Genomic DNA, 13,568 nt, shown 5'->3' with positions numbered 1-13,568 from the left:
CTCTGCACCGACCCAGGCCCCGGGCAGCGCGCGGTGTTCTCACGTCATCCGCCCGGAGCCGGCGTGAGACCTGCCGTTCTGCCTGCGATCTTGAACCTTCTTTGGTGGGAAAATGTCAGGCTGGGTTAGTGTAAACTGCAGACCCGCCTCACGAGGCTGGGAAACAGGCTGCCCCCGTTTGCTGTGAGTGCGGGCAGAGCCGTGCCCTCGGAATTGGTGAGGTTGTGCTGGACGAGGCCTCAGAGACACTGGGCTTCCGGGAAAGGTCCACCCGAGGTCTGTGATGACACGAAGAACACTAAAGAAACAGACCCTTCCACAAGGGGTTTCTAGACTATTGCATATCACAGACCATTTCATGGAACTTTGCTGCTCTACGAAGAAATCATATCACACCGAGAAAGATCTGGAGAATCGGATTGGCACGTGCCCGCATGCCTGTGGGATGTTTGAATGTACACGGACGGCTCTCCAGGGGGACTGCCTGGCGTCGGGGGAGGACAGCCCGCCGTTCCAGCGCTGGTTAAACCCCAGATGGAGTTGCACACTGCGGTTACTTCTCTGAGAAGCTTACCTAAACCATAATGCAGATGAATATGGCTGAAAACAGCGTGTTCTCACGCCTTTTTACATTCAAAAGTAATTTTAGTTAAATAGACTTTGAGTGCTAGACTAGAAATCTTAGCCCCTCTGATGGTTTTAGTAGGAAAATTACATCCTTCACTCTGGACTTCCAAGTGAAATAGGAAGCTCATAGCTGTCTTTCAGAAGAATGTTTGCCGTATTCATGGATTGCAGATTCCTGATGGTACGGGGGATGTCAGGCTTTGGAGCCGGTGCCGCTCCTCTGAGGTGGCCGTGCTGCTTCCCCGGCCGAGGAGGCCCTGCTAGACGAGCCAGAATCCCCACAGGTGTCGCTCGGTCCTCAGCTTGTAGAAAGCAGTGTTTTTTCAAGGACCACTGTTGTTTTTTTCACACCTGTTTATACGTCACTCCGTCATTACTCTTTGAGGAAGGGACAAGAATGATTTCTCAAATAACCGCACGCAGCGACAAGTGAGTTATCTGGGTAACTAATTGAAGGCTCTTGGAGCGGTAACAGAAATATGTCCGGTCTGACCCATATTAAAGGCATTCCCCCAGCGGAGCCTTCAGGGACAGTAGTATCCCATAATAGTCCAGCGGAGTCTCTGAACAAAAATGAAAAGTCCAAGCAGAGAATGGCTGCTCCCTGGTGACCTTCCAGCCTTTTCCTGGTTTTATAATCTCAGAGAACAGGAGTGGAGTCTGGGCCCTGCCCACCCCCCTCCAAGTTCATGTTTCTCTCAGGTGACAAGGTCACATTTGGTACTTAAGGAAATGTCATTTTTGTCGCCAAATAGCTAGGGAATAGTAAAAGTCTCACACAGTAGGCAGACTGACTGACTGTAAAGAAACCATAAAATTGAGCTTATATTTATTCAAGATATTGCATTATTGAAAAACAGAATTTCTCTAATTTTCAAATACAGTTATTTCATTTTATGCCATTTCTTGTTAGATCCTTATATTCCGTAAAGTAATCTGTCACTGCATGATTAGGTGGCTAAATACGTGTTTAAATAGCACAGAGGTGGACTCTGGAAAGGCTGTTTCCTGCTTTAGGGGTCGAGAGTGACAGGGGGTTTTGGGAAGACAGCTTGCAGGTGGCCAGGAGGGCGGGCTGTGCTGGTTGGTGTCTGACGGCGGGACCTGGCTCTCTTGCAGAATTCTCTGGGGTGCTGCACCACTGTCACATCCTGGCTTCCGAGATGGTCCATTTCATCCATCAGATGCAGTATTACATTACATTTGAGGTACGTTCGAATCAGCCCTTGATTCTGGTTGAGATCATCTTGTCTCAGGCCTTCGTGCCGTGCTTCGTAGAAGGTGCTGCGCCAGCCCCTCTCTCAGGCTCTCGTCATTTCCAGGTGCTTGAGTGCTCTTGGGATGAACTTTGGAAGAAAGTGCAGCAGGCCCAGGACCTGGACCACATCATCGCCGCCCACGAGGCCTTCCTGGACACCGTCATCTCCCGCTGTCTGCTGGACGCCGACTCCAGGGTAAGACGAGAACGGACGGTCAGCCAGTCCTTCCCTTGGGCTCGTCCCCTGGTGCAGCCACAGCCCTGGTAGTCGGGACAGTCTTGCTGTTAGTGTGATGTTTCCCATCAGGGTTGGAGCAGTAGTGCTCAGGGGAGAACGTGCCTTGAACTGGGCATGAAAGGATGAAGACTGGTGGCGCCCATCCACCTCCTGGGGGTGGCAGCGATGTCCTCGCGTGCTGCTCGGGGGGGAGTTGTCCTGAGGGATGGCAGTGCGAGAACAAGCATTCAGAGCCCGCTCCTCAGTTCAGGGGGTGTGGGCGGAGGCCAGGCCTTCCGGAGCCTCTGCGGCAGAGTCAGGACAGGCCGTCTGTCTGGATAAACCCCTGCTTGTTTGCTGACACTCCTTCCTGTAGGCCCTGCTGAAAGTTGCGTGTTCCATGTGGCAAGTCTTCCCAGAGCTTAGATTTTATTCAGAGATCTGGGAAAATAAGGAACACTTTGCTTTCACGTGAGACAAATGTGAAGTAGGAAGCAAAATTTCAAGTACATTTTTGACATTAAATGTGTGACCTTAAAGACATTTCGGGATTGCAGAGGGCTGCTTCCCACTGCACCTCCACCCACTGCAGGGGTCCTTCTGTGGGAACACGCTGCTTGAAAGGGCTTCTGTTTTGTCTGTTTTTTTTTTTTTAAGTAGATAGCTTTATTAGATATTGCCAGAATCCCTGCCAGAAGCGTTGTGTGCATTTGCATTCCCAACAGCAGGTGCATGAGAGTGCGTTTTCCTACAGCCTTGCCAACAGAACATGTTGTCATACTTTTAAATTTTTGCCAGTGTGATAGATAGGTGAGAAATTATATCTTAGTGCTGTTTTTTTAATCATTTTTTATAACATCTTTATTGGAGTATAATTGCTTTACAATGGTATGTTAGTTTCTGCTGTATAACAAAGTGAATCAGCTATACTTGTCTGATTTTTTAGTATATCTGGTTAGCCATCCATGGCTGGGTAAACAGGTATTTTGATATGCCAGATTTCATTATTAGAGAATTATTGATCATATGTACCTCTTTATAGATGCTTCAGATCAAAGATGCTTCTATATAGAATGTTTTATAAATATATTGAAACAGTGGCACAGGAGTAATTTAAAATACTTGGAGCGTAAGGAGAACTTAAGAAGCGCACACCTCAGGGCTTTCAGCCTTGATCAGTGCACCTTGTCTATATCAGGCTAGCGCTGTGGGCAGGTCCTGTGAGGGGTCTGCCTGCTGAGCCGCTTATGTTCAGTCCGGGTAGATGAGTGTCCAGGGCCCGACCTGATGGGCTGCAGGCGTTCGCTGCCACCGTGACCTTGTCCACTCGCACAGCGCGGGGCACTGCGGGCAGGTGGACCTGAGGCTCCGTCCTGCTTCTCAGCTTTTGAGCCCGGTGTTCCCTTTTGAAAGAGCACGACACGCCTCTCTCTTCCCTGCGTTTGTGAGGATTAAATTGTGTGCTGCTCGTAAGCCGTCACCGTAGTGCCTGGCACGTGTGAGTTGCTACTGTTTTTAAACAATTAAAAGTCATCTTGTGTGTGCGTGTTCTGCAGGGAGATTTACGATCGTTAGATCTAATGCTTTTTAGAAAACGTGTGAAGGGCTGAGGGTTGTCCCCAGGCTGGTGGATGAGGAGCCCGTGCACCTCCAGTGGCGTCTCTGCCCGTTTTGCACGTGTGGAGATTCCCTTGTAAACAGCTAGAGGCCACGCCGCTCACTGCCGAAGATGTCTGCAGGGGTGAACGGAATCCAAGGGAGAAAATATTTCTGCCTGTAACGTGATTTTCTCATGATAGTAAATGTTTACGGGTGAGTTGGTCCTGGCTATATTCATGGAAGGAGTCGTTTGCTGAGGCTTTAATGATCTTTCCTGAGATGGTCCGTCTACTGAGGGTTTTACTTTTAATTTGATGGTTTATTTAACGTAATCACTAGAGGGTTTTTTTTTTTTAAGAAACCCAATATATAAAACAGATTAAGGCAGTCTGTTATTGACATAAATTAAGTATATTTTTCTTACGTCACTTAGTAAGAAAAACAAGGCTGTTTGATACATGTAATTTTGAAATTGGAGGTTGTGACAGGTGTGTGTATACATTTTTGTAATTTGTTTGTGCTTTCTTGTGAAAAGTCCTGAGTCACACTGTAAATTGCTGCCAAGCAGTGTCGGCACAGAAGGCACTTTTGTAGCCGCCCTGTCTGAACAGATTGCTGATAACAGAAGCACATGTTACGCTCTTGGCTTGGAGTAAAGGGCAGTAAGTCACCCCAGCTCCAAAAATAGTAAATTGTTATTTGCCTACAATAAAGAAAGAAACTAGAAGACATCAATCCTTGTTACAAAGTCGTCTCCAGTTTTTGTTTTGATTTTGTGTTACGGCTGAGACCCCACCAGGACCAGGCAGCTCTGAGCCGGGCGCACCGCTTGCCGCCCACGACAGACCCCGTGGGTGTTGGCTCTCACGTTACCGTTCAGCCCCCTGCCCCTCCCCTCCGCTGGCGCCGGTGTCGTGGTGCTCGCCGTACAGCCTTGGGTTAGACGTGTATGGTGCGTGGGTATCGTTCGGTGTACACACAAGACTCTGTGCTGTGTCTCCTCCTTTCCGTGCCGCACTGGAGAAAGGATGCGTGACCTGCGGTCGGTATGTGCCCTGAGGAACCCCGTGAAGTAGGGAGACGCACTGTCCCCCTTGGTGTAAAACCATCCTTTCATTCCTGGTGTAAAGCATGATACCTTTTTCTAAAAAACCTTGCAGAATTTGCTTTTTATACTTTTTAAAGAATTTCCTCTCTCATATTCTCCATGTCTGATTTTGGTATGTGCCACCAAAAAAAAAAAAGTGTTTTCCCATCCCTTTCTAATCCTCGAGCAGTCCCACTGCGGATGCAGCTACGTGCTCCACACTTTGGAGTTGGGCAGCACCGTGGGCGGCCAGGTCTCGGTGAGGGTGGGAGGTGGTTTGGCCGAGAGCCTGGGCTCTGTCCGCTTGCTGTTGCTATGGTGGTTCAGAATTCGCGTGTTTGCCAGGACCGGGTGGGTGTTCAGTCAGTGTCTGCTGATGCATGAATGAACAGCTAAAGAGCGCCTTGAGAATTTCACTAAGTGTCAGTATTTTATTTGAAAAACTTAGTAATGAGCGTGTTGGGGGCTCTGTTCCTAAAAAGAAAAAACTTGTCTTCTCTCCCCAGGCACTTTTAAACCAGCTGAGGGCCGTGTTTGATCAAATCATCGAGCTTCAGAACACTCAGGATGCCATCTACAGAGCCGCCCTGGAAGAGCTACAGAGACGCCTGCGGTTTGAGGAGAAGAAGCAGCAGCGTGAAGCCGAGGTACGGTTTTGGCGCTGGTGGGCCCGTCGGTTTAGATGGTGAACTGTTGATTACCACAGTGATTACCAGTGCAGCAGAGCCTCTGCCGCTGAAACGTCGCTGGGGCTGTGTCCGTCTCCACGTCCGGCTGGGATCCTGAGCGGCTGTGGACTCTTCTACAGGGGGCGGGGGCACCGTCACCATCCTCAGCTTTACAAACAGACGAAGGCAGCGTTCACGGGAAGCGCTGGCCCCTGGCCAGTGTTCCTCAGTAAGTGCTGAGACGTTCGTCTGCATCAGGGTCTCCGCTGGGTGGGGCCCGACTCTGCATCGCTCTCCTCTGGAGCTGGTGGACACATGTGTACCCGTGGGAACCGGATTTCTGCACGTCGGCTATCTTCAGTGACCTTACTGAAGTAGTTCATGTCCTTCATGACCTTGAAGTTCATGTCCTTCTTGACCTTGAAGTACAGAGATTTACTGAATGAGTTTGAGTCTTTATGGGATTTCTTGTATTGGATATAATCTGTACAGTCACTTTTTCAAGATGCTTATTCTTGGGGTGGTGACAGACAGATTGTTCCGTTGATGCGGTTGGATTAGTTTTATTTTTGAGTGTTCCCTTACAGTCTGTGTTAGAGGATCGTTAACTTGGAAGGGTCACAGCGCTTCGTGTGTGTGTCGTGCCTTCAGGGTGTTTTAGAGATGGGTGTACTGCTCACTTTGTTTGCATTGCCAGGAGCAGGGGTTTGTGGCTGAAATGTCAGAGTTGGCGACCCCTGCCCCCCGGGGCCTCCTGGCCGGGCCCGGGAAGCCTGCACACCAGACGGACTGAAGGCCCACGACCCCGTCACCGGCTTTGTGCCTTTGCTGACTTGACCTCTCTGAGACCAGTTTCCTGGTTTGCAGAATGGGAGTGATAATAAACAAACAGACTCCCCTGGAGCTCCTTATTTTCATGTGCTGGTGTATGTCAGCTGCTAAGTGTCCAGTGAATCCAGCCACGGCTGTGGTTTCTCAGACTGCCCACTTGCCCAGAGCTCTGCCCTTCTGGGGAATCACTGAGCTGTGAGTCTGCGCTCTGGGGGCACCCAGGCTCACTCTCCAGACTGTTACCCGTCAGCGCCTCGGAGCAGATCTGCCTCATAAGGCAGGTTATTCAGCGCGTTTGTTCAGATGTGCTCGGGCTACGCGGGAGAGGGGAGGGCTGCGGGTGCCCGAGGAATGGTTAACGTTCGTGAGGCAGCGTGATCTGCGCGCTGTCGTCAGGCCTGAGGCCCCCGCGGGCTGGAGGGGCTGTGCAGGACGGCTCGGAGGTCCCGGGGCGCCTGGTCGGGGCCTCTGCCCGCCCCCGCCGCAGCGTCCCGCACTCTGCTGCTGCTGCTGGGCAAGGGCTCCCGGGGCCTCTTCCTCCTTCAGGCCCTGCCCTCAGTTTCCTGCTTTCTTTCCACTTCTCAAAGCCGTGTGTGATAATATGTCCAATTCACATTTAGGGCTAAAGGCCTTTTCTTTCTTCTTTTTTCTGTCTCACAATCGGAAATCTTGTTTTCTAGCAGGAGTTCACCCAGCTCTTTGTTCTCTGACTCCACCTGCCCCCCACACACCTGTACACACCTGTACACACCACGGTCTCAGAACAGGCATCCTGACGCCCCCCACACAGTGCAGCAGCCGTGCGATTTCCCAGCTACGTGTCCGCTACCGCAAGGTGACCTCCCTGAAATAGCTATTCCCGTAAGGTTTTGCCACCAGCTCAGTACCCAGTTAGATTAATTGGTTTCATTTTTGCTTTTAATTATTAGGGATAGCCTTTATTTATAAAACAAAATTGAATTTAACTATGTAAAATCGTTACCTGGCTGCAAGTACAAGACAAAGTGTTTGGACGCAGCCGCTGTGCTGCTGACGTGAATGTGCGTGTCAGCCCAGCTGTGAGGCGTATACCGCGTTGTGACGCTGCATCATGCTATCCACTTAGAATTCTTGTGCTTTTTTGTATGTACTGTACTACAGTAAAATAGAATATTTAAAAAATGTGTTTGAAAAGACAAAAGGTAGTAGGGGAAGAAGAGATAGAAAGTAATATAAGTTTAGTGATTACTTCACCGTTTAAAACCCAGCATCGAAAGATATTTTTTAAAGCTCATGAAGTAGGTAAAACAGGTATACATATATTAAAAGATACAGACACGAACATAATGTCTTCTGAAATCAGGCAGCAAGATGGGGGCTCTCATCATTGGCCCTCAGGTTGGTTGTTAACGCTGTCTGAAGAAATAGAGCACAGGGATGGCCCGTATTATGAAGGTATCCTTTAAAGGCAACCACTGGAACAAACTTAGAAGTCTTCTGGTTATCAGAAGAAACACAGACCATATGGTAAAAGATGACCACCGTCAGGGAGACCAGAAGGCGTCTCACTGATACGATGACAGTGAAACCAGACGTGTCTGTCCTATCAACAGAGGGAGCGGGGCTAAACCCACCTCATCAAAGGAAAGGCCTCTGGGTAACCTCTGGTCTGGGGCTGCCCTCTGGACCCGTCGCCTGCTCGCCCACGGCTGAGGGCTCGTCTGGGCAGACCTGCTTGGTCGGGAGGTTCTGGGACAGAAGAGACAGGACATAGTGGAAAGGACGGACGACGCACCGGGCACTGAAGTTGTCCAGAGGGAAGCGGCTTGCCGTCGAGGGCACAAGGCAGTAGAGGGGACAGGGCCAGCTTGTGATGGAAGGAAGGGGTTGCGGTGAGGACCCGCCACAGCGGGAGGGCCGGAGGGGCGCTAGAGGTGACCCGTGTCTCTCAGGCCGCGGAGCCCCAGGACGCGATTCTGAAAATGCACAACCCTCATGTCGACGGACATAAACGGGGAGAGGGTCACCCAGACGCCCGCTGAAGCTGCTGGGGAAGCAGCGAAACCCGGAGGCGGCCGGGCAGCAGGAGGAGGGCCCCGGTGAGATGAGGGTGAGCATGGACGGAGGGCGTCCCAGGCCCAGGGGGAGCAGAACAAGCCGGGCACCCACCCAGGAGGCCATGGGGGGAAGACAGACACACCGAGGCGGTGAGGAAATGCCGCCTGCAGTCTTGCTCGGATCCGTGAAGTCAGCCTGCACACGGGAGGGAGATGAAGGGCTTTCTCTGGACTTGCTAGAGTTGACCCCAGGACAGAGGGCAAATTCTAGGCAGAACAGCGGCTCAGCAAGGAGCAAAGTCGCTTAGCAGCAGCTCTGCCACCGGAGGGGGAGCGGCCGGACCTCTGGGCGGCGTGGACAGCGCTGTGCTCGTGCGCCACTTCAGTCACAGGGAGGGAAGCGTCCAGAGCCTGCTTGGGAAGCTCTGTGAAGTTGACACCAGATGCGAGAATCTTTATACCAGACCTCGGTTGTACATGTTGATGGGAAAAGTCTTACAGAAAATACAGTGGAAACATTTAACAGAATATTGAGAGAATAATTCACCAAGACTGGGGTTTATTTGAGGAATGCAGGGGTTCAAGAGATCTATTCATGTAATTTACCATGTTAATTGATAAGAAATGATCCTGTGATAATTCCTGCGTGTGCTGCTGGAAAGCAGCTAGTCAGCTTCCCCAGTGACTGAGAACAGTCTTTTACATGCATCTCGGCTAAGGGAAATGGTAAGAAACGTTCCCGTTCAAGTCAGGAGTTAATGCAGCGTGTGAGGGTGCCAGTGCTTTGAACCATCGGGTTCAGTTTACAGACACGTAAACTATCTGCACTGAAATACGTACAAAATGACAGACAGATACAAGGCTGTTTATTACAGCCTTGTTTCTAATAGCAGAAGACTGGTGAGCTGTGACACGTCATCTGAATTGTTGGACGTCACAGGATGTAACACTGTGGCTGAGGACCATTATTAAGGACAGTGCGGGAGCTCTCCGTGTGCTCATGTGTGTTGATGTGAAGTACTTGCGAGGTAGGTTACTAATTGAAAAGAGTAACTAGAGAACAGATCGGCACCAGGAAACGGTCACAGACGTTTCCAGCAGCACAGAGGGTGGAAACCAGCCCCCCACCACTAACACCCACCCCAGCCCCACCCCCCAGCGTCTTCCATCCAGAGTCTAACCCGTTTGCTTCCCTCTGACTCTCAGGGCCAGTGGGGGGTGACGGCCGCAGAAGAAGAGCAGGAGAACCAGAGGGTCCGGGAGTTCCAGGAGTCGATACCCAGGCTGTGCTCGCAGCTGCGCATACTGACGCATTTCTACCAGGTGCGTGTCCGGCGACGGGGCCGCCCACGTCCCACTGCTGTCCTCCCGTAACTGACGCTCGATGCCAGATGACGGAAGGGGCGTCGTTCCAGCCGGTCCAGCCTTTGCCGCCGGGTGGGAGTCCTGCCCTCGGTGCTGTGCGGCCTCCGGTGGCCCTTCCCATGGCCGCTCTGGTGGGCGCGGCTCTGCGGCCCCCTCCTTTGCGGACACGCGGGGAGCGTGCGGGGAGCTGCTGTGGGCCGGGCCTCAGGCTGCTGGGCCGCGGAGGCCACACGCTCTGCGTTGTCTGTCTCTTTTGAGGGTTTGGTTTCTGATTTCATGTTTCTCAAGGTGATTTTAGTGATGGAAATAGAGATGAACAGATTTTACGAAGAGTTCTTCCACTCAGTTGCTGGTAACTAATTAGACAAACCAAGCGTTGAACCCCAGACCTTTAAACATTATGTTTTTGTGCTATATGTATTCATTGGTTCAGAAGTCTAAACGAAACGTCACGACCCTGTTCCCTAGGCACCTCGTGTGCTTCCCAAGGTCCTCATACTTTTTAAGTTTGAATCTTCTTCAGCATAACTAAGGGGTAAATTTGTCCCTTTTGTAAGTGGCCTCACTTTGGCATTGGCCTCCTGTTACCTTTTTGTTGAAAACATGTTTCATAAATGGTGGTAATGACTGGTTTATGTCCAATGCAAAAATATCTGTTGGGCAGGTGTTTTGATGATGAAGCACTGTCTTGACCCAGGTCATACATGTGGTGTGGGTTCATAATTCTCAGAAATGGGTGCCTCATGGTTAGGTTCGTGCTGTTAATTAAGATAGTTGCCCAGCTGCAGAGGAGTACTCAGTAACCTAAAACGTGTCCAAGTGCTGATTTCTAAAAGGACAGTGGTGGTTACATGTTTTCCCGGTAGAGTTAGTACAGTTTTTAAAAAGTAATCTTAATGTAATCCCAGCGTCACTTAACATTACAGCCTTGGGCTTCCCTGGTGGCGCAGTGGTTGAGAGTCCGCCTGCCGATGCAGGGGACGCGGGTTCGTGCCCCGGGCCGGGAAGATCCCACATGCCGCGGAGCGGCTGGGCCCGTGAGCCACGGCCACTGGGCCTGCGCGTCCGGAGCCTGTGCTCCGCAACAGGAGAGGCCACAACAGTGAGAGGCCCGCGTACCGCAAAAACAAAAACAAAAACATTACAGCCTTGATCTTTGTAAATCACTACCGTTCAGACTTCTTTTCTTGAACACGTAAGTCCTTTGCTGTCTTCTTTGTGTCGGTGGCTGAAACACTGTAGAGTCTTAACAGCCATCCGTGCTTTGCTGCTTGTGTGCGGCCCTGGGCGCGGCCCCGCGGGAAGGCATGTCCTCACGTGTCCTGGTGGAGGCATCCTTCGTCGGCGTGTTTCAGTTTCACGCTCGTGAGAAGCCCTGGCAGTGTTTTGAGCAGATGGTTCCTTAGGGACTTTCTCCCAAGTCCTCCTCACCAGAGAGACGGTGACGCACACACACGCACACAGGCAGTGTGTTCGCTCAGTGTAAAGTGACTCGTGTCACATATACGCATCTGCACGCGTCCCAGCTCCCAGGAGCTCCACCAGAAGCAAGGGTGGGGGGCAGCGTCCACCCCGACAGTTCAGGAAGATGGACAACGGTGTGTCGGTGACCTTTTCTCTGCCGATCAGAGCTTTCCCGAGCGCTTCCCCTGAGCAGGTGACGGTCAGCTGACGTGAGACGTGCGGGGGGTTGGCAGGGATGGGGGTGTCCTCACTCAGCGACTCAGCCCGGACAGAAGCAGTTGGGGATTCTGTTCTGATAAGTTGAGTGAACGCCTCTCACACCCTGTCGTCGTCTTTGCAAACCCCCCGATGAGGAGGTGATGCGGCCGCACTCCGCCTGCCCTCGGGGGCGGTCGCACCCCGACACCCCCCAAGGCACCGGGACCCCGAGGCCGTGGTTTACATCACGTGTCCGTTCCTGGTGTTCTCGGTTTGTCCTCTCGTCAGGGCTTTATGGTTAAATACTCTTTCATAACTCATGTGAAAGATGAAAAGTGTCACACTGAAGTTATCTATTCAAAATTTTAAAAATAGGATGTTTTCCCACCAGTTGCTTTGCTGTTTTGCTAATTCTTGTAGAACTTAGGGGCAAAAAGGAAAAATCTGTTGGTTAATTCTTTTCCATGAAATTACTGTTGTGAATTTGCATTTGTGGAAATGGGCATCTCTTCCCCATGGGGCTGCCCTTGACTGGGTGAACTCTGGTCCCAGGGACAACCACTAGGGTGGGTGTTGGTGGAAATAACCCCGGAGGGGGTTAAAGGCGGGGCGGTTGTGTGGGCAGCTCCTTCCTGGACCTGAGATGGGCGTGTGTCCCCTGCGTCTCTCCAGGGCATCGTGCAGCAGTTCCTGGTGTTGCTGACGACCAGCCCCGATGAGAGCCTGCGCTTCCTGAGCTTCAGGCTGGATTTCAACGAGCATTACCGTGCCCGGGAGCCGCGGCTCCGCGTGTCCCTGGGCGCCAGGGGCCGGCGCAGCTCCCACACGTGAGGCCCCGGCTGCAGGGCGGCAGGTACCGCTGGAGGCGTCGTCATGGAAACGCTCGCATCGCATCCTCGGGGACCGCCTGCTGCCCTCGATCCCGGCAACCTCGACATCCCGGCGGCGGGCGGCGGCAGGGTCATGCTTTCCTAGGTTGGAGTTGAACATATTTGTAATTTCACTACGTTAAAGAGGCTGGCTTGCACTATTCAAATTTATTTTTCAAAGTCTTCATATTTAAAAGATACCACACTTTGTTGAGGCTTTTAAGCTCTCTGTGATGTAATTCATATTTGTCACTTTTTGAAAAAAACCACAGTTTCTTTTAGAGAGAATTAGGGTGATGGATATTCATCAGTTAGGGTGGTAACATCGTTGCTGGTTTTTTGGCATCCTCTTTAGAGACAATTTTTGTTAATATAATCAAATTAAATTGAAACCAAATGTCCCTACTAAAGAAATATATAGAGCATTTTATTTTGGTTTTTAGTGTTGTAAAATATTAACCTCTGTAAGGACCTTTCTATCAGTGCATTTACACGTGTTCTCTTTTTCTCTTCCTTCAAAGTTTACATTTTTATATTTAATTTACTCTCAGATAACTTGGAAAATAGTGTAGAAAAAGAGCAGGAGTGATGTAGAACAAAACGTCCTTAAGCCTAGATTTCTTGAACCATCAGCTGAATCAACATGTAAATACGGATGACTAAGAAAGGTAATGAAGTATTTTATTTTCAAGATTCTGATAAGCATTGGAAAGAAATTGTCTTGAACAATGAAGATTTCCTTTTTCCTTGCCTATTTTTTCATTGTAAATATTTATATACTACTGCCCAGATGCTGGGGGGACATTTTTTGTAAAAATGTCATATCGAGTCACATAAATCTGCCTTTATCATGTTGTGTAAGTGAAAACTTAGAAAATTAAAAGCAATTATCTTTCAGATGTGTTGGTTCTTTCTTGATTGTCTATGAAGAGACGTAGTTCACTTGCCAGGTTCGGGGGCTGGGGGTTGGCAGAGTTTGTGCTTCAGTATATGAATTATTGAATCAGTGAAACCAAGAAATCAGACCGTGTGCAACTTCCAGTGCAGATCCAGAGGGAGCGCCCCCCTTGCTGCTTGCGCGATGCATCCTTTCAGTTTTTACCCACGTGCGATTTCTTTGGGTGCAGAGTCCCTTTAGAAGAAAAGGGGCATCAGGGGTGCTGGCTGCGCAGAGATGGACCCAGGGCGAAGGTCAGAACTTCTTAGGATACACGTTTAATTTCAGTTTAAAAATTCATACAGTCAGAAATTGGAAGCAGGTTTCTCTACTGCAGAGCTTCCCAGAAATGATGATGTATTGTGTATCTCCCGGAGAAACTGCCCGAAGCTTTTTGACCTTGGACACTGCT

At 50.4% G+C, this 13,568-nt stretch overlaps 1 protein-coding gene across 2 annotated transcripts in view; it reads left to right on the top strand.

Annotated features, from left to right (window-relative positions):
• TUBGCP3 (tubulin gamma complex component 3) overlaps positions 1-13,116 on the top strand; it is a 60,547-nt gene extending 47,431 nt beyond the window's left edge. For both annotated transcript variants that reach the window (XM_082602017.1, XM_082602016.1), the window contains exons 18-22: positions 1,747-1,835; positions 1,950-2,081; positions 5,295-5,435; positions 9,530-9,646; positions 12,023-13,116. In XM_082602017.1, the coding sequence (XP_082458143.1) occupies positions 1,747-1,835; positions 1,950-2,081; positions 5,295-5,435; positions 9,530-9,646; positions 12,023-12,181 (638 nt within the window). In that variant the 3' untranslated portion in view covers positions 12,182-13,116. The remainder of the gene's footprint in view (positions 1-1,746; positions 1,836-1,949; positions 2,082-5,294; positions 5,436-9,529; positions 9,647-12,022) is intronic.
• Positions 13,117-13,568: the final 452 nt, after the last annotated feature.

The sequence above is a fragment of the Mesoplodon mirus genome (genome assembly GCF_964341445.2).
Source record: "Mesoplodon mirus genome assembly, chromosome: 17".
NCBI classification, from domain to species: Eukaryota; Metazoa; Chordata; class Mammalia; order Artiodactyla; family Ziphiidae; genus Mesoplodon; species Mesoplodon mirus.
The sequence above is the reverse complement of the archived record's forward strand: the minus strand, read 5'-3'. Positions and strand labels throughout refer to the sequence as shown.